The sequence below is a fragment of the Marmota monax genome, unplaced genomic scaffold (genome assembly GCF_021218885.2).
Source record: "Marmota monax isolate L192 unplaced genomic scaffold, Marmota_monax_Labrador192_F-V1.1 WCK01_AAM20220418_F8-fsc00066, whole genome shotgun sequence".
Lineage (NCBI taxonomy): Eukaryota > Metazoa > Chordata > Mammalia > Rodentia > Sciuridae > Marmota > Marmota monax.
In genome coordinates this window covers 10,433,645-10,454,550 of record NW_026692805.1, presented here as the reverse complement: position 1 = coordinate 10,454,550, position 20,906 = coordinate 10,433,645, and the positions used below count along the sequence as shown (strand labels likewise).

The 20,906-nt window shown below is 38.2% G+C and overlaps 1 protein-coding gene across 1 annotated transcript in view; it reads left to right on the top strand.

Moving 5' to 3' along the window:
- Itga8 (integrin subunit alpha 8) overlaps positions 1–5,224 on the top strand; it is a 199,490-nt gene extending 194,266 nt beyond the window's left edge. Inside the window, exons 29-30 of the mRNA XM_046448373.2 lie at positions 282–404; positions 2,376–5,224. Coding sequence (XP_046304329.1) covers positions 282–404; positions 2,376–2,462 — 210 coding nt within the window. The 3' untranslated portion in view covers positions 2,463–5,224. The remainder of the gene's footprint in view (positions 1–281; positions 405–2,375) is intronic.
- The last annotated feature ends 15,682 nt before the right edge of the window (positions 5,225–20,906 follow it).

The window sequence follows — 20,906 nt, the reverse complement described above, 5'->3', positions numbered from 1 at the left end:
CCACTTCTCCAATCTAGCCCCGATGCCAGTGATAAGTCAACCGATCATGAAGCATCTGTCATTAAGACTTTCACCCCTTATGCCCACACCTGGATATGCTTGTTTTTTCCAGTCCATGTTCAAATGCTTAGCCTCACAAATCTCTCCTTAAACGACTTTCAATTATTTTATGGATCTGTTAAGAACTCTCCACAGTGTTATATGGGCAATTGCCACCTTATTTCACCAAAACACTTTTTCAAATTAAAACTCAAAGCTCATTTGCTTTATTTTCATTTCAGATTAAGACCTCAGTTATTTGGGCAACCCCAAATGTATCCTTCTCCGTCCCACTGTGGGTCATAATACTAGCAATACTTCTTGGATTGTTGGTTCTGGCCATTTTAACTTTAGCTTTATGGAAGGTAAGTTGATTTCCTTTATTTTTACTTTTGAACTGCAGAAGTCACTCTGCAGATATTGATAGAAAGATATTATTAGGGATTTTAAAAGATAATGCTAAAGGCATCACTTAGAGGTTTTGAAAGATCTAAAGGATATAAAGGGAAAATTGTGTTTTATTTGCTTTGACATACTTGATATGTTTGTGTGGCTCATATTTAAGAAAAAAAAGGGGGTATTTGTTGTTGTTTTTATCTTGAGATTTCTTGTGAATAAAAATATAGAAACTTAGGCTTTATTAACTAGGTAGGACCTGTGATCTTCTGTCCAATATTCTTGGAGTGATAATGTTATTATGAAATTTCATTGACCAAAATCTTAAGCTTCTTGACATTGTACTACCAGTAATCCTTTGAGGTTTTTCTTTCTAAGCACTGCACTGATGCAATTAAAATGTCAGTTCTAATTTTTATTTTGATTATTAATTAATCCAAATGGATCATGCATATCATAAGGTGCTTGAACTTGTTTTTTAATCTTGCCAATTAATCTGTCTTTATTGGGAATCCCTAACTTAGTCTGTGGGAGGTTTATTCTAAAAGTCTGCAATGGGAGCTAAATGCTGGCCCCAAAACATGTACTACTGCCAAGTTGTACAGAGCTTTCCATTCCAAAAGAGAAACAATGCCATGATTACATGACTATAAGCTAATTCAGTCACATCTCTGTTAATCACTATTGTTGTGGTTCCCTAAAAAACATTGTGTATTTTTATTTTGAAACAATATGCAGCATGCTTAACAGACCCATAAACTGATAAAGCCTTGGCTTCCAGTTAAAGAATAGTTTTTCTAATCATCATCACCTATTTTGTGCCATCCTGAGCCCACATAGTCGATGGAACATATTTAGGAATGACTTCTGTGTTATTCTGCTATTTTTATAACTTTATTTCCAATAAACATAAGTACAGTTCAAAGCACCAAATGACAGAGCATTCCACTAGCAATACAAAAAAGCCCATGTTGGGCTTCCAATATGAGAAACAATAAATAAGAATTGAGGTTCCAGATTCCTAGGAAAAGATACACCCTCCTTGGTGAAATTCAAGAGAAAGAAGATTCTAGAATCATCTCTTCCCAAGTTAATCTATGTAAAGTCACTAAAATGCCTAAATAACAAATCAGCTCTCCCTCTATGTACTGCATGTCCCACCCAGTGCAGAGGGATATGTGGCACACTTCTTCCTTTAATCCACCCCGTGGCCACTTACAGAATTCTTCAGGAGACAATATCCCTTTTCTGGTCAATAGTTATCACTGTTGCTGACTCAGCAAAGATGCAGAAAAGCACATAGGGCATCCTTGGGACACACTGCTGTAATCCCAGGAGAATATCCAACAATCATGAGTGGTTGGTATAAAACAAGTACTTTCTACCACTACTACCCAAACACTCTGCCCTCCTGCTTACCTTGGCCCATGCCATAAATTCTCTCCAGGTAAACAACATGCTACCTTCTCCTCTTAATTTGGAGAACTGGGCAGGTTATATTCACACAGCTCCAAGTTCCTTAGGAAATACATAAAGTGAAAATTCTTCAAACGAGGGAACTCCACAGTTCAAATGAGGAACTCCAAATGGCTTGATTTCATACCCTGTTTTTCTTTTCTTTTTTTTTTTTTGTTTTTGTTTTTGTTTTCTTTTTTATAATTTTTTTATTCTTGGTTGTTCAAAACATTACAAATTTCTTGATATATCATCTTTCACACTTTGATTCAAGTGGGTTATGAGCTCCCATTTTTACCCCATATACAGATTGCAGAATCACATCAGTTACACATCCATTGATTTACATATTGCCATACTAGTGTCTGTTGTATTCTGCTGCCTTTCCTATCCTCTACTATCCCCCCTCCCCTCCCCTCCCCTCCCCTCTTCTCTCTCTACCCCCTCTCCTGTCATTCATTTTTCCCCCGTTTTTCTTTTCGTAGTGCGGGTTCTTTGACAGAGCAAGACCTCCTCAGGATGATATGGCTGACAGAGAACAGCTGACCAGTGACAAAACTCCTGAGGCGTGACAAGGAAAAGCAATGACCAAAAACCCAAACACTGATTCTGTTCAAAGAAAAGAAAGGACATAAGGGCTAAATAAAGGCTTTCCTGTACCTGCCAGTGACCTAGGAAATGAAGGGCCCCTGAGTTTATCACCTCATCTACTCCACACTTTAGGAAAGTTTCCATAGAGCCCAGAAAACCTTCTGGAACAAGGAGATGCCAACACTGTAGAAGCAATCAGCATCATGGAAGATTTCTTTTGCTTTCCTCATTCCATATTTGACAGACATTTTGAAATGGATGAAATGGGAATGAGAATTCAAGTTGCTGTCCAGGTCAATCCAACTTGAGTTGCAAAGTCGAAATGTCAGAATCACTATAGAATTGGGATGAACTAAGACTGAACCGTCCAACACTGCTGTATCCAATGGAATATCTGACATCTCCCTATGGAAAAGAAACATTTTGAATGAAGTGATGGCTCAGGGAGATAAGCAATATGTTGTCGGTACTGTGAAAGTACTTTTGAAATGACAAAGATCATTCTGTAAGCGAGGAGAAATTTTTATTTATTTATTTTCCATTTCTCTAGGTTGAGATTCTGGTTGTCTAGAGGATTTGGAAATTAAGATTTGGTTAGCTAGTTTTCTGAATCGCTCACCTCTTTTCTTCCTATGATCACCACTCTGTGCAGTAACAATAACAGAGCTACTTCAGAATTTAGACCATATTAAGAAAAAGCAAATTGACATTAGAAGTTTGTTTTATTTAATATTTTCCTGCCTCATACCAGAAATCACTATTATTCACACTCTCTGAAACTCACAGCTGCTTCATTTAGCCTAACAAAAATGTTGCATTTTTATTTCCTTTCATATATATATGTTTTTTTAAAAAAATATTTCCACTCACTTAGTTAATACATGATTTTCAAGGTACTCATCACACTATGTGGTGTTTTAAAGTAATGGTAAAATTTCTAGAGTCCATTAATAAAAAAGAAATTTAATTAAATATGGATAAACTTAATTTTTAATAGCTATAACAGGCAACACCAATATTTATCTTGGGATTAAATACCTGTTTTCCCTGCTATACTTCATACTTGTATACACAGAGAAAACATGTTGAAGATAAATAGGATGGAAATATATAAATTATATAGATGTGAGACAAACATAGAAAACTAATTCCTAAAGATTTTATTTAAAGTTGCTTATTCCAACTTTATCATTCATTTTTTGCTAATCTTTATAGTCTATAATCTTGGAGGATAATCTTTTATTTAAGCTATTTTCCCATCATCTTTAATTTAACCATCAATACTTTTGTTTAAAACACTTGTAAATAATCCATAATCATGTGTAATATTATCATTTTGAAATAAGATTGGCCGGCCAAATTCATAGTCTGCACAATTTTGTATACTTTTTTGTATACTTTTTATAATAATGGGAAATTACTATGAAGAAATGCTGAACAAATTTTTATGTGCAATACTTTATAGACCTATGTATCTAAGGCATGTTTACACTGGCATTAGTTTTTTTAATTAATATCCTGAATATTAAGTATGATAGAACAAGCTGACTATAATCCTCAAGTTTACAAAGCAGTTGGAAAAAATTGTGTCCCAATTTCAACAATCACACTTTATTTGAAAAATGAGCCAAACTCACAGACACTAAATTTTATGTTGTGCATTAACCTGGAGAGAAGCCATTTGGCTACAGCTGCAGAACCTCATTGGAAAGCAGACGAAAGGCACATGGAAAAACATATTGTTGCAGTTCATCTTCTTTTTGCTTGTGAATTAAATCCTGTCCTGGTAGCTATTTCATGTCTGTCAGGAGCTGAAGCCAAGCTCTCAGTCTGTGCGGCTGATGGTAAAGAAGCATGATGCTTGCCTCAGAGAGTTGGAGAATCCCACACCAGCCTCTGGGGGTCTTTGGTGTTCAATCTTTAGGTAGAACTGGTTTTACAGATTGTTGACCATCTGTCATCTATAAGATGTGACCTAAGGGAAGCCAGGCAACTCTCTCTCCCCCAGATAATGGCCTGACTTTTGTCGAATCTGACATGTGACCAACAAAAATTAGCCTTGGGATTTTTGGTCATAGGAGAGTTCCTGAATACTGCACCCTTTGCCTTCAAGAAACTTAGATCCAAACATAGGGAACTGCATAGATAGTTCATGCAGACACCTGAGGAAACTAGAGATGCCCGGAATGGGACCCAGATCAGAGTAAGGCATGAGAACTTCAAGGGCCAACCATAGCTTCTACAGTCACAGCCGGGAGGACACTGCTGCCAGTAGGCACTGTGGGGGAGCATCCTATGCACAAAGTCCCTCAGAACGTGGAAGCAAATGGAGGGAGGGAGGAGAGTAAGGTCAGGTGAGCCTTCCAGTCATGGGTTCTTTGGCACTCCCTCTGCATGGAGAGCACCCTGGCTGCACTGAGGAGATAATGCTTACAGCTTTGCCTGTTTCTTTCCTAAGTCCCAATGCACTGTGTTCCTCTTAGAACCTATCTGTATTTCTCTTCAAAGAATACTCTTTTCCAATTTCTTGCAGCTGGTTTTTAAGATATGGGAAAATGGCCAAATTAAGTTTTATAAACTTGGAGATTTTTTATGCAGTAAATGAATAACAAGTACTAGTTACCACTGAAACCCCACTCTTAAAACTTAAATCTTGTTTTATTTAAATACATTTGTAGATATCTGTGAAGAATTTTCAGGTACCTAATTTACCTTGTTGTTAATAAAATTGAAATTAAAGACATGATGGAATATTTGTGTTTCATTTTATGCACAACATACAGCTTTGCTATAATAGCCAGAAATAAAAAAAAATCATTCTTATACCTTTATTCTTTTAAAATCTTTTAACATTGGAAGAAATTTAAAGCCAAACTACATGCTCCTTGGGATGATAAAGTTTCTACTTAGATTGTGGACATGGTTGTTCAACTCTGTGAGTATATAAAAATTATTGAATTGTACACTTTAAGTGGGTAAATTTATGCTGTGTGAATTATATCTGAATAAAGAGGTTAAATATTTTTAAGTCACTCCTAATATTTCCACCCTTAAACAACTGATTTCTTTACATTGCCTTTTAAATTTTGTCCACATGCACATCTTAGCTCCTTTTTCTTCTTATTTCCCTTGTATCTTTGGTCAACATCATTTCTTCTCCTATCCTCCAATAGCATTTTGTAAATGACTTCACCTTTCCATCTGTTTACATGACCATATTCCAGCTGAACTAACCCTCAATGAAGCAGAAGTTATATCTTTTCATCTGTGTTTTGTAAACCAAGCAACAACACCTACTATATAAACGATGCTCAAAAATTCTCCTAGAATAAATGAATTAATGTACATGTGTGCATAGTAATAATCATGGTGACCATGCATTTTGAAATCCACTTATATGACTAAGCACCAGAGTACACACAAATTGTATACATCCTCCTGTTTACAAGGCCCATACAATGCTATTACCAGTTGAGCATCTTTAATCCAGATATCTCAAATCTGAAATGCTCCAAAATCCAAAACCTTTTGAGCAGTGACACGATGCCACAAGTGGAAAATTCCACACCTGACTTCATGCAATGTGTCACAGTCAAAACACAGGTGAACTAAAAGTATTGTATAAAATTGCCTTCAGGCTCCGTGTATAAGCGTATATGAAACATAAATGAATTTCATGTTCAGACAGGTCTCACCCCCAAGATCTCTCATCATGTATGTATGAATATTCCAAAATCCAAAATATTTCTGGTGACAAGCATCTTGGATAAGAGATGATTGACTCGTATAATAATTTCCCAATGTTCTATTCAACTAGCAAACCACATTTATTTAACCATCTCCCTCTTTGGGGGAATAACTGTTCACAGCTTTATACATTAAGAATAGCATCAAACTGAATACTATCATATGTGGGGCTTTCTTTTTTTATTCCACTGAATGAAGTTTCAAGGAGGGGAGTGCTTGGTGAAAGTATATAAAGATGTTTATAGCTCCTGATCACATGTTGCTCTTAAGAAGACTGCATCAATTTGCATCAACTTAAACACACCATTTTCTTCACAATTCTGTCATCATTATTTAAATAGTTTGGTGATAGTTTCTGGATTTTATTTTTATTTATATTTCACTAAAATTCAGTGAATTTAATGCACATGTCTAATATTGAATTCTGATATATATCAGCCACTCTATACAACCAATTTATTGGCCACATATCACGAGACATTTATATACTCACTGACATTCTGAATCCCAACAAGAACCTACTTCTGAGTACTTTCCCTGTAGCTCAGAGCAAGCAGTTGGATGAATCCTTCACTTCATATGGTATGTCACATGCCCTTCAAAACCTAGATATATCTAAAAGCTGATGGTGGTCCAGAAGTACTTGTTTATCTAGGAGGAAGATATGCTAAACCAAATGTGAGAAAGGGAATATGAGTGCCAAAGATCAAGATGGAAGCCCCCAACCCAGTAAAAACTAGTCTCTTCAGGGTTAGACTTGCCTGAGGCACACACAGAAGGATCCATCCTGAGTCAGCCCCACTGACAAAAGCCTGCACATATTCACGGTGAGCAAGAAGAGGAACTCTTTTTCATGATAGTAAAATACTTTGTACATATAAGGTGGAAACTTTGCCATCTCAACAAATTCTATTGATATCTTTGCTACTTTCCTCCATTTTATGTGTGAACACTTTACTGCACTAATACCTTCTAAACATTGAGTTGGGATTTGGTTTCCTAGACAGGGAAAAATGAGAAAAGGCTTACTCCTCACAGAATTCTCTGGCAAGGTAGAATTCCCTTACAAGTTGCACACTTCCTCTGTGAAATTTACCACATCCATTCAGTTTAACCCTATGGAAAGATCTCTCTGGTGCCCTCAGGAATAAACATGAAAACCTTGGTCTGACATCCATGAATGCTAAGACAGTGACTCTCTAGAGTCTAACATTCTTTTTCCAAAACAGAAGATATTGATTTCTTTAGCATGAGGATTTTAAAACATCTAAAATTTAGGCTCATTTGAGAGCTCAGTAAAACCCTAATTCCCTGGGCAATGCTTAGTTCAGTGGTGACTTCAGAATGGCCAGTGTACATAAGGTACAACTTGGCTTGCCATTTTTAAATTTCTCCACCCCACCCGCAAAATACCATCTGCCTGACACACTGCCTTTGAAATTGTTTATGAGCAAGTTCTCTGTTATTTATGATTGTTGGACAAAATCCATATGGAAATGTAGCCTGATACTAAGGCCTCTTGACAATAAAAAGTCTTGAATTTAACTTCTGTTGGCGCCATGATATGACACAGTAGGAATGTTCTTAATATCTCCATGCCGTAGCTTATTTTGATTGTGCGTTGTGTTATAGAAACAATCAGGTCATCAACAAATTATTCTGCTATCCAACTGTTAGGTGGAATTCTTTTTTAAGTAGTAACAGTGGACCTCCCTCATTTCAAAGTTTTAGATTTCAAACCTTTTATTCACTTAATTGACTGTAGGGTACAGACATATTTACAACTTTTATTTCCTCAAGGATTTTTAATTTAAAAAAAAAACTCCATATTTTTCCTCTGTTTTGGTTTCCTAAGTCTACCATGAACTGAATGGCTTAAAACAACAGAAAGTTATTGTCTGACAGACAGACCTAAAGGCCAGAAATCCAAGACCAAGGTGTTGACAGGCCCATGCACTATCTGAGGATGTTGAGGAAGCACCTAAGTGTTCCTAGCTATACTGGTAGGCTCAGGTGTTCCTTGGTTAGTACCTGCCCCTCACCAATACCACCTCTTCTCCCTGCATGTCCTCAGCCTCTTCCCTCTGTGTCATATCCATGTTTCCTCTTTTTATAGACACTGGCCATATTGAATTATGGTCCACCCTACTGTTCTCATTTTAACTTGATTACCTCTATAAAGATGATCCTTCTGAATTGGGTTGTACTCTGAGATACTGGGAGTTAAACAACTCATTAAATATAACATCCTCCTTCAAAAGTATCTATCCTATAAGACAGTTTGAAAAAAATGAATCCAAGATGGAAAAGCACATTCACATTAAGGATAAGCTGGATTTAAAGAGAACAGCTTTACATCAACCTTTGATTTTGACTCATCCAGGTGAAACGCAAGCTTTGTTGAGTGCATAAAAGATTTACAAATATTTATTTGTTTTTCAGTCACTTGCTGCCACCATGCACAAACATGATTAAGATGATTGCATTTTTTATATCATTTCCTCATGTCTTCTACTTTGCTCTGCAAGTTCTTTCTACCATCATATGGCATTCTTGCTGCATGAGAATATTATGAAAGGAAGACCTGTGAGTTCCTCATATGCTTATTTGTATGCTCTGCTTTTCTTTTCTTTTGAAATAATCATCGTATTCTCATGAACAATAAGGATAAATGTGAGTTTTGTGATTGCTCTAGTTTGGATGTTGAATGTCCCCCAAAAGTCCACATGCCAAATGTTGGGTCCCCAGGTTGGCACTATTGGGAAATGGTGGAACCCTTGGGAGTTGAGGCCTAGTGGGAGTTATTTGGTCACTGGAAGCATGCCTATGAACAGGATTTGGGGACCCTGGTATCTTCCTCTTTCTTGCTTCTTGGTTTATGATGTAAGTGATTTTGCTCCACCTATACCCCCCAATATTGCATCTACACACCCCCACCAGAGGTCCAAGGCAATGGAGTCACTTTATCATAGACTAGAACCACCAAGACTATGAGCTAATTAAGGTGTTTCTTTTATAAGTTAATAAACTCAGTTACTTTTTTTTAAACCGCATCAGGAATCTAACTTACACAGTGACTGAATAGATTCCCTCTGGTTGGAAACAAAAGGCATTGATCATTGAGTTAATAGAAAGTGGAAGGGAATTTCCTTCCTTCAAGCTGAAGAGTTTAGTGTCTACACTGTTCATTGACACAGAAAAGGCGTTGTTTAAATCTGTAATGATACAGACCTGAGAAAAATAGCTATCATAAGGAATTACAGAAAATAAAACACATGCCATTCTCTGGGCACGTGTTATATGTGACACCCAGCCACACACCTGTGATAGGAAAGAGTTTACCAAATGAAGGAAAGTCCTTTGGTGCCAAGATGGGCGAGAGAGGTGCTGATCCACAGATGTCAATATGATCTCACAGACTGGGCAATAGGCTGTAGTCAGGGTTGGCAGATGACTAAGCTCAGCTTGCCTGGCTTCCACTCCATCTTCTGGACATCTTCCTTCCCAATCCTTATCAGGGAATTTCCATCAATCTGCATGCAGGAGGTGGCTCCAGTTCCAGGTGGAAAGCATGTAGCATCTCCCTTAGCCACTTGCCTCACGGCCCACACTCAGGTGCAGAAGTTTGAGCCCAGGAGCCACAGGCTTCAGCTCTACTGGCCGGATTTCATCACTGAAAGTAAAGAAACAAGAATAGGGGGCATCTCTGCATATCATGCAGAGAGATCTGGGGTTGTTCAATTCAAAGAAGAGAATGTCTGGGGAGAAATACTGACCGCAAGTATCTGAGGAACTGCTATGAGGAAGAGATCGTAAAAGTAGAGATTAGTTGGGGATGGAATAATAAAAGCAATAATGCAGACAATAAAACTGGAAATGCATTATGCATGCACTCTGTGACAGACCCTCTACTCAGTGCTTTACAAGCATTTTCCATTTAATCCTCACCACAACCATGTGGGGCAGACAGAGTCGAAGAAAAATTATTCTGACCCCTGATAAAAGGTAAAGCAGATCATTCAGGACCACTGCAATGGGGTTTTGCAGTAGGGGTGGGAGACTGGACTCAACCGCAAACACAACAAGGAAAAATAGGAATTTATAGCCAAGAAGCGGAGTAGAGGGCAGAGGATAGAAAAACACTGAGAGGACACATCAAGGCAAAGGGGGATTCTGACTAAGGGGTCAGCCAGGGTGATTGGATATTGCCTGGAATGGGGTAAACAGAGAATGGGGGTGCGAAATTTACAGACATGGAGAGCAAGGATTCTTTAGCAGGATTCTTGCCAATACTGGACTCTGTAAGGGCAGAGCTCAAAGTCTCAGTTCAGCTCAAGTTGAATAGCAGGCTCAGGGGAACCTGTCTACAGTCTAGTCAAGGGGAGAATCTTTGTCCACTACAAGAATTAACCTTGTTGTACAAATGAATCCAGGTCTAGGGAGAGTAAGTGACTTGCCAGTTTACACCATAGTCAGTGGCAAATTGGACATTCGAGTCCAGATCTGCCTAATTTGGGACCAGGATCACACAATCCACCATGGCAACAAGTATTAAGAATCCCTACTGTATTCCATGCTGGAAGTAGAGAAGGAACTTTTTAAAAAATATTTAATTTTTAGTTGGACACAATATCTTTACTTATTTATTTTTATGTGGTGCTGAGGCTCGAACCCAGGGCCTCGCATGTGCTAGGTAAGCGCTCTACTGCTGAGCCACAACCCCAGCTCCCCACCCCAGAAGGAACTTTTGGAAATAATGGGGCTAAATGGGTTTTCCTACCCTAGATGATCATTTTAAACAATGAGAGCATAAAAAGCAAGATGAGAGCTCAGATCCATGAAGGATTTCTAGCTACAAAAGTACAGAACTGAATCCTTCTTTCAGCTTACAAAGAGTTGGGAATTAGAACATCAGAACTTTTGTCTTCTTAAACTTTCAGAAGTCAACTTAGTTTCATGCATGTGATAAAACGATTCCAAAATCATTTGACTCCTGAACAGTTTGATGGATGCTATTTTAACTTTCAAGATTCTTGGAAAGAGAGAGAGAGAGAGAGAGTTCTGCTTCAGGTCATTTACCAACATTTGGAGCTGATATTCAGAGCCACAGGGATTTCAAGGATTTGAGAACAGTATGTTTTATTATATAATTTTCCTTATATGAAAAATCCACTTGTTAAAAGTCTAAATGGCAGAATAAACTTAATTTGTCAAATCAAAAGATGCGAAACTTGTCTGTTTCAACTGAGAATTTCACATAAATGTCCGCCGTGGGTCTCAAACAATTGCTGCCTGTCTATGACCTCATTTTCTAGAAGATCAATCTTTCATTTTCATCTTTGGGGAACTAGAAGTAATGAAAGATGAAGCCTGGAAATTAGAATTGCAATGTCATCCTCAACCTTGGAGGTTCTGCTAACTGAATCCAAATCAATCTCTGTCCATAATTAATTCAGTTTGGGTAAGGTTGCAATGTTATGCATTTTTTAAACCAAAATGCTATCTGTAGAATAGAAATATTCTTACTCTCTCCTAACTCAGTCCCCTGTGGGCCACAAATGGGAAGAAAACCAGGGTCCTTGCCTGCTTGAACTCTGAATCAAGGAAAGGTAATGACGTTCTGTTGCCTGAGGTGGGTAGAAAAGAGAAAAATCCAGAGAAAGTACTTTTTTTTCTCTTTATGTGTTTGGACTATGCTGCCTTCAAAAACTAATATTATTCTTTGGAGATGGGAATGATGTATTTGAAAGGTATTCGTGTGTGCATGTAAGACAAAGTGAGAGAATTCTGCACTTGTGGAGAAACCTCAAATGGAACTGCCAATGGAACGTCAAAAGCTACAATAAAGAATCTTAAGAACATTCTACTAGCCTAAAAGACATGGGAAAACAGATGGACTGTCCTCTATAGAGAGGTCTGGTGAGAGGGAAGCAAGTTTCCCTCTATGCAGATGAGATTTGCAGCACAGAGGTTAGAAAAGAGAAAGTTTATACAGAGTTGAGGACATGGAAGCATTGAAGAAGAGAGATCCCTCTACAGATCTTCATCTCATGGTGTTCCACATGGACAATGGGAAAGTAATACTTAGTGTGACATCAGTAACTTATTTCTCCAACATTGCAATGCTGGTGAACCCATACCAAGGGAGTTTGCTGTGCCTTTCAATGGTAGACTGAATGGCCCCAATTCTTCACTTTTCCCTGTAACTATTCCCTTTACCACATGGCTTCACTGCTCCATCAGTCAAAGTCCACCTGTCATTGCTCCACTCTTGTGTGTTACCTTTCCATCAGCCTGACTAAAATGCCTGACAAGAACAATTTAAAGGAGAAAATGTTTCTTTGGGCTCATGGTTTTTAGAGGTTCAATCCACAATCATTTGTCTCCATGGCTGTTATGGTTTGAATGTGAGTTGTCCCCCAAAAGCTCATGTGTACAACAACACAAGAAGGCTGAGAGGTGAAATGACTGTGTTATGAGAGCTTTACCCCATCAGTGAGTTAATCCCCTGATGGGATTAACTGGATGGTAACTGAAAGTTGGTAGGATGTGACAGGAGGAGGTGGGACATTGGAGAGTACCTTTGGGGCATACATTTTGTATCTGGCAAAAGGTTTCTCTCTCTCTCTCTCTCTCTCTCTCTCTCTCTCTCTCTCTCTCTCTCTGCTGCCTGATCATCATGTGAGATACTTCCCTTCACCACATTCTTCCACCATGATGTTCTGCCTCACCTCAAGCCCTGAGGAATGAGCCAGCTGTCTAGGAACTGAGATCTCTGAAACCGTGAGCCCCTTAATAAACTTTTCTGCCCCTAAAATATTTCTGGTCAGGTCTTTTAGTCACAGCAGAAAAAAAAAAAAAAGCTGACTAAAGCAATGACTCTGGTCCCAAGATAAAGCATCATGACCAAAGGGTATGACCATGGACAGCTACTCAGCTCTTGGAAGCCAGGAAGCAGAGGGAAAAGGGGAAGGGAAGATGAATGCTTCCAGAACTTGCACCCAGTGACTCACCTCCTCCAACCATGCTCACCAGCCTACAGTCACCACCCAGTTGGTCCATTCAAACTAGGATGGATTGATAAGGTTACAGCTCTCATAATGTAATCATTTCACTTCCTGCATTAACACGGGAGCTTTTTGTTATAATAAACCATAACACCTTGCTTCTGAGTTCAGCCAGCTGACATACCCTAGTCAATGGGATCTGAGCAAACATGTCGGAAGCACACATGCATAATAAATCTTGATCACCTTCATTTTAAACATCACCAAAAAAACACATGCCAGGTGAGGCTCCTTATCCCAGGTGGAGAATGAGAGAAACAAGGAGCAGAACCAGCTCCACCCAAACCCAGTAGATTAGAGAATCCCCTGCTAACTCCTAGAAATGTATACACAGAAAAAGATGTAAATCTTGCCTGAGAAGGAAGAGCAGAAGTTCAACATTAGAGTCCACTCTTTACCATCATGCTATCTGATTCCTCTGGAGGATACATGTGCAGGGGAATTAAAGGGATGCCCTGGAATCTCACTTTAGGCAGAGGGAGAGGCATCCTACTGAGGTGGCCATAGCCAGAAACACCCAGATGATGACTGGGTCCATGATGACCTGGAAGCAGGAAAGATATTTCCTCTCAGCCGCCATTCACCCACACATTCAATCCTATGCAGGCTCTTGAGATAATCATGACAAAATTCTCCCTAATATCCTTACAAGAGAATCTCCTTACAGAAAAAGGAACAGGGGAAGTCCCTCCTGGGATGCATACATCCTGTTTGGAGTACAATGAAGTGTGTGTGTGTGTGTGTGTGTTGTGTGTATTGAATATTTTAAAATTTTTGTGGGTAAGGGTATATGTATATAGGGATTTCTCATATCCAGTTATGTCTTTCTAAGCTTCTTGCCCTTAAAGTCAACCAACGATTACCACCTGAATGAGCCCATGCATATATTTTATTGTCTGAGACAGTCATCTAACCAGTGTGTTCTACAGTGTTTCTCTCCCTCTCTGTCTCTGTCTTCATAATTCTCTCTCACTTCTCCCTCTCTCTCTCCTCCGTAATGCTTTTGTCTGTGAGAGAGTCCTTACCTATGAATTGTCATTTTTTAGTTTAGAACCAGGATTTTCCTTTGATAAGCACGATCGTATTTCTTTTCAAGTCTAGTCCTTTTGGCCTATCTCTGCAAAGAATTCTTTTCCCCTCATTCCATGGCCTTTACATGTCTATCCAAGGGGCAGGAGATAAACCACACACTGCCAAGTATTTATCACTGACATTACAATTCAGTGTCTCCTACTTTTGAGTTCACATGAGGAAAAAATAGTCTCTTTTAGTTGTTTCAATCAAGACAAAAATTATGAGGAAGGAGAAGGAGTTTACATCTGGAGTGAGTTAAGTTCTGTGACTGGAGAAACAGCTGAGGGGAGAGGAAGGTGGCGGCTTCCCTCCAGCAGCCATTTTGCCTAAACCTGAAAATGTTTTTTTTTTCCTAAGGTTGTGAGGTTCCTTCACAGAGGAAAAGATGCAGTGTGTTTTCAAAGGAAATTCAGTAGTTTATTTATGTTATTAAACCACTTTTTGCCCCAAATATATTAACCAGAAATATACTCTTAACTAAAATTGGGAGGTCTTGGGGAAATTCTAAATTCTGCACAGTAATCAATAATTGGGCACAAGTAGAGCTTTTGATAAGATTTTGTGGAGAACTTCTATTAAATAATTTGAAGCCTAACATCTTTTATATCTGTTCCTGTTTGATGCCTGCTTTGATAATCTGGGCTTAAGTCACAGAACATTGACAACTAACAGCTTTGAGTAAAATTGATGTCCCCAAGGCCTCTGCACCTTTGTGGGAGTTGGACTTCTCTTCCTCTCTTATCTGCTATCTGCACCATTTGACTAGTGAAAAAATAATAATTCTAGCACATAAAATCGTTTTGGAATGGAAAAGTCTTCATCTGAGCATAAAACGGTATTTTGTCTATACTCAAATGTGACCTACTGTGCAAATTGCTACCTCAAGTTGCTCAAAGAACAAAAATTGTCAAAATGTTTTAAATCGATCTTTAAGTTTGATGGGAAAGAATCCTTTGGAGGAGTTCTTGTATTTACAAATAAGTTAGGTTCCAAGAAGTATTTCTTAAGTGGGCTTGTAAATTCAAAGGCAGCAATGCCTGAGGCATTTCCTCTAAATAGAGACTGAGTTGGCGCTTTGAAGGTTGAAAGCTGGGTCATAAACTCCTCCCACTTGCTGAGAAACAGTTCTCCCACAGTATCCTCGGAGGATTTGTTCCAGCACCCTGAAGAATACCAAAATCGTGGATGGCCCAGCCCGATATATAAACTAACATAGTATTTGCAGAGCACCTATGCACATCCACCTATAGACTTTAAACCAGCTCTACATTACTCATCATGCCTAACACAACAGAAATGCCATGTAAATAGTTGTTATACTGTACTGTTTAGGGAACTATGACAAGACAAAAAGTCTGAACATGTTTGGTACACATGCAATCTTTTTTCAAATATTTTCTAAACAAGTTTGGTTGAAACCACCCATACAGACCCCACCGATAAAGACAGCCAACTGTATTCTCTCGGGATTCCTCTGTCATTCCACATCTTTTACAACATAACCTCTCAAAAGAGTTGTACACTATGGCCATTTCTATTTCCTCCACTCCCCTATAACTTTATCCAGGCTCCTTGTGATCTTAAGGCCAAAGCCAAGGACCATTTCTTGTTCCTCATCCCCTGTTTCATGTGCATTCAGCGCAGCCGGCCACCCTATCCTTTTGGATATACAAGTTGCCATTTCAATCATGTGATGGTTAGGGACACTGACACCCGTATAGTTGAAAATCTGCTTATAAATTTTGACTGGAAGTCAATTGCAATAGGAGATGTCTAAGAAACTAGTTAATTTCATACACTTATGCATAAAAACTTAAAGATGACTGCATCTTTACATCTGTTTACATTTCTCTGAACTACAAATGGTGTGTTTATAAGTTTTGATAAATTCTAACTTTTTATCATAGATTTGGATGTATTTTGTAGTAGTGAAACATATAATAGACTATTATCTACATATTTTTGTGCATTTATGACATGTTTTTAATTTTTTTCAATATTTCCAGGCTACAAAGTTGATTTGAGAGGTTTTTTTTTTCAATTGTCACAAATCTAAAAAAAAAAAAAAAATCTGTGCAAAACTGGATCCATGCTGTTCAAACACATATCATCAAGGGTCAACTATATTCTCTTCTCCTGGCTCTTTCTTCACCACAGCTACCTATCTTCTGATCCCAGATTATCTTCGGTCTCTTTTGCATCCTTTTTCTATTGCTCCTTGCCTAGAGTAAGGCTCCAGCATACCCCACCTCAGTCTTCTCATTTGATATCTTTTCACTGTCTCTAGCTCACTCCTCTGCTCCATAGATTTAGATACCATCTCTCTGGCAGTGATTCGAATTCTGTACCGTGAATGCACACTGCAGGTTGATCTGTCCCAATGCCTGCTCAACACCTTCACTCTCCAATAGGATTCTCAAACTTTATGTATTCAAATTGTACATGAAATTGTCTTGTTCATTTTAAGTTTATTTCTTATCTGCCTTCCTCTGCCCCTACCCCTACCCAAACAGCAAATTTCCTCAGCAAATATATAAATAAATGTTGTGCATTAATTTGCATGTAAGTGGTTCCACTGGTGTGAAGTAGCTAGAAGAATCAAATTCATGGAGATAGAAAAAGACCACAGTGGTTACCAGGGCTGGGAAGAGTATGAAGAGGGAGGTCCTATTTCATAGGTACTGAGTTTCAGCTAAGGATGATGAAAAAGATGAAGCTGGGTGATAGTGATAGTTGAACAACAGTGTGGGGGTTGATGCCATTTAACTAGACACTTAAAAAGGGTTAAAATGGTAAATTTCAGGCTGGGGTTGTGGCTCAGTGGTAGAGTGCCCGCCTAGCATGCATGAGGCACTGGGTTCAATCCTCAGCACCACTTAAAAATAAAATAAAGAGGGGCTGGGTTGTGGGCTCAGTGGTAGAGTGCTTGCCTCTCATGCATTGGCACTGCGTTTGATCCCCAGCACCACATAAAAGAAAAAGCTAAATAAACAAAATAAAGCTATTTAAAAATAAATAAATAAATAAAGATATTGTTTCCACCTAAAACTAAAATATATATTTTTTAAATGATAAATTTTAAGTTACATTTTTGGCCATAATTTAAACACACACACACACACACACACACAACTTCATCAGTATTTCAAATCAATTGAAAAATAAATCTCTTGGGGATGGGGTTGTGGCTCAGTGGTAGAGTGCTTGCCTCACCTGTGTGAGGCACTGGGTTCTATTCTCAGCATCACATATAAATAAACGAATAAAATAAAGGTCCATCAACACTAAAAAATATTTATGTCACTGTAAATTCCTTAGTAGCTACAACATTCACCTGTTCACCACTTTACCCATGACATAGTCTTGATCTAATAAACATAACTACAGCTTGTCACAAAAGTAATATCAGAAGTACATTCAGGGTGTTTAATCTGCTCCTGAATTAGTGTTACATCAAATAGCTATCAATTTTCATGCTAAATTCTTCACCAAATAGTTTATTTTTGTTTTCTATTTTGTCAATCACTTTTCTTATTTTCTTGCTAATTTTATAGATGTCATGGACTTTTCACGTGCTGTAGGATTCTCTTTCTTTTTCAGACTCATGCCAACTCCCAAATAATATATCCAGTGTATTCATCATTTTTGTATATTTGTTTGTTTTTCTCCCTAATGTCCTTCCATCATAAATGTCTGCTTTTCCTCACTAGTATTTTCAATACTGTCATCGCTTTTGCACAGATGGAGCATGTCAGTGTTCATAATGTCCTCAACACCAGAAATTGAAGCATGTGAACAGTAATTACAATGAGACTAGTGATCAAATTTGCTCTCTGTGGATAAGCAAACATGAGTCAACATATTCTTATTTGAATCCTATATGTAAAGCTTTGCAACTGTACATAAATATCCAGATTTCTGGCCTCTTTGAAAATCTAGAAGATCCGCAACAGGGTCTACATTCTTCTGCAGCAAAGAGCTCTGGTCCTGAGTGGCAGGGCCCCTTCAGATTGATGTGGGTTTTCTGGTCAACCACAATTGCACCCAGCCCACTTTACTCATTACACCCTGGCCATGAATTGGTGAGCCTGGCCCCTGTAAATGAAGCCTAAACTCTAAGATGAAGCTTCATAAAAGAGACTTCTACACAGTGGGAGAGAAATCTTTGCCCCCTGATTCTGAATACCCCAATGACAAGATATGTCTCACTAATGCATATAAATTCAAACTGGTGCATTTATAAAAAAAAATAGACTGGTTAAATATGAAGAACCCACAAGAAAACAAAACAAAATTATTTAGTGAATACAAATCATTAAAAAGTTATTTCACTTTAAAATTACCTCCTGATAATAACTGAAACTTGTGGGTACAGTAATACACACCTGTAGTCCCAACTACTTGGGAGGCTGAGGTGGGAGGATTGAGTAAGCCCAGGAATTCAAGGTCAGTCTGGCTGGGCAACAGAAAGAGAACCAATCTCAAAAAAACAAGAAAGAAAATCTTTAAACAGCTAAGATTTTCAAATAAGGAAGAATTTCATTATGCTAAGCACACAAAGATAGAAGACTTGTTGCAGCAAAATTCTATAAATAGGTATTTATAGATACCTTCTAGATATTATCTGATGCTAACAGTCAGGTAGGTTCAGGTTGAGAACCTGTCTATATAAAGCTATAGTTGGTGTGGTTGCAAATAGGGGACATTTATAAAGATGACTAATTGGGAATGGCTGGACCTAGAATCTATGAGAATAATTCAGTATGTAATATATAAACACATATATTCAAATATTAGGATTATAAAAGGCAGAAACTTTTATATCACTTTTCTATGCCTTTACTTGGTGACAGAATTAGAAAACCAGATTTAAACGAGCTTATGCAACAAAGAGATTTATTGACTTGTGTCACAAGAAAATTCAGGATCCAGGGACCCAGCCTGCCTCCCTCTCTTGACTGTGAGCTCCTCCTTAAATTGTATGGTGGTAAGATGACCCCCAACATCTCCCAGATTTCAAGCCCATATCCTTGTTCCTGAAGATCCTAGAGAAAGTCCTTACTTTGACTCAGCAATGCCCAACCCTTAAATAATCATTGTGACCAGGCAAATGTGATGCTCCTACTGGCCATGACTGAATCGGTGCTCACATTTGATATGAAGAAGGAAGTTGACTTTACCCAAAGCATACAGACAGGGATTGAAAACAGGATCTCCTCAAAGAAGAATCAGGGAACTGTTATCAGGAGACAGTTACTACAAGAGCAATTTATTACTGCCATCACAGATTATCACAAAGTCAGTGGCTGAAAACAACACAAATTTATCTTCCAGTTCAACAGATCAGAAGTCTGAAAGTGGCCATGTGGGTTAAGAGCAAGGTGTTAGTGGGACTGTGCTCCTTTGGAAGCTCCATGGGAGAATCTGTTTCCTGTCCTTGTCCATCTTCCGGTGGCTCCCTGCTTTCCTTGGCTTGTGTTCCTTTCCTCTCCTTTCAAAGCCAGCAGCACAGAATCTTCAATTTCTCATTCTTCTCTCCTTCTACCTTCATCTGTCACTTCAAAGGACTTTTATTATTACCTTGGCCCCAAGGGATAAGTCAGAATGACCCCCTTACTTTAAGATCTGCTAATTAGCAACCTTAGTTCCATATGCAACCTGAATCCCCCCTTGACATGTAATAAGACAGACCCAAATGTTCCATGGACTCAAACGTGGATGTATGTCTTTGGGAGGGTAGTATTTTACCTATCAAATAATCCAGGTGCAATTATCTTCTATAACCTCAAAGTGACCCAACTAACTCTCCCTTATGTGTTCAGAATTTTTTCATTTTTCTTGTTGCTTTGTGCTAAATTCTTGCTTATTGATTCATTCATTCATTTATGTAATAAATAACCATTGAGTAAGTGCTGTAGGTCAAGCACTGTTTAGGGATAGACTACACCATGCTCAATCAGATGTTCCATTTGTCATGGAGTTTACAGTCTGACTGATTAACAGACCATAAATAAGCTAACTGACAAGTAATATTTAAATCAATCTATTTCTATGGAAGATTTATTTTCCTTCAGATTGGCTTGAAAAACAGATACCGACTATGTCTTTGAAATTCTGCTACTCTCTGTTTTTCTAAATGAACTCTGTGCCTACATTCCCCCTAGATGGTCAAGAGTCTGAATAGAGGAAATGGCCTTCTCTAAAACATGGTGGATTAAAAGCACTACTTCCTGCCTGGAGTCCCAGTGGAAGCCGAAGCCCATGGCCCAGAAAAAAAGCAGTCACAACTCTGCATATAAATCTTTAAACTACATCACCTCCCCTGTCCATGCTCCCCACCTCTACTAGAGCAGCAGTTCAAGAATATTTACATTTTAATCATTTTACTTCTAACAACACGGTGGTTACATTAGTTAAAAAAAAAATTAAAATAATTAAATTGAATTAAAAACCTCAGAATAATTTAGAAGGGAAAAAGGAAACAGTTTTTATAAGTCAATAAGATAATGATAATCACAATGATATAAGATGGATTTC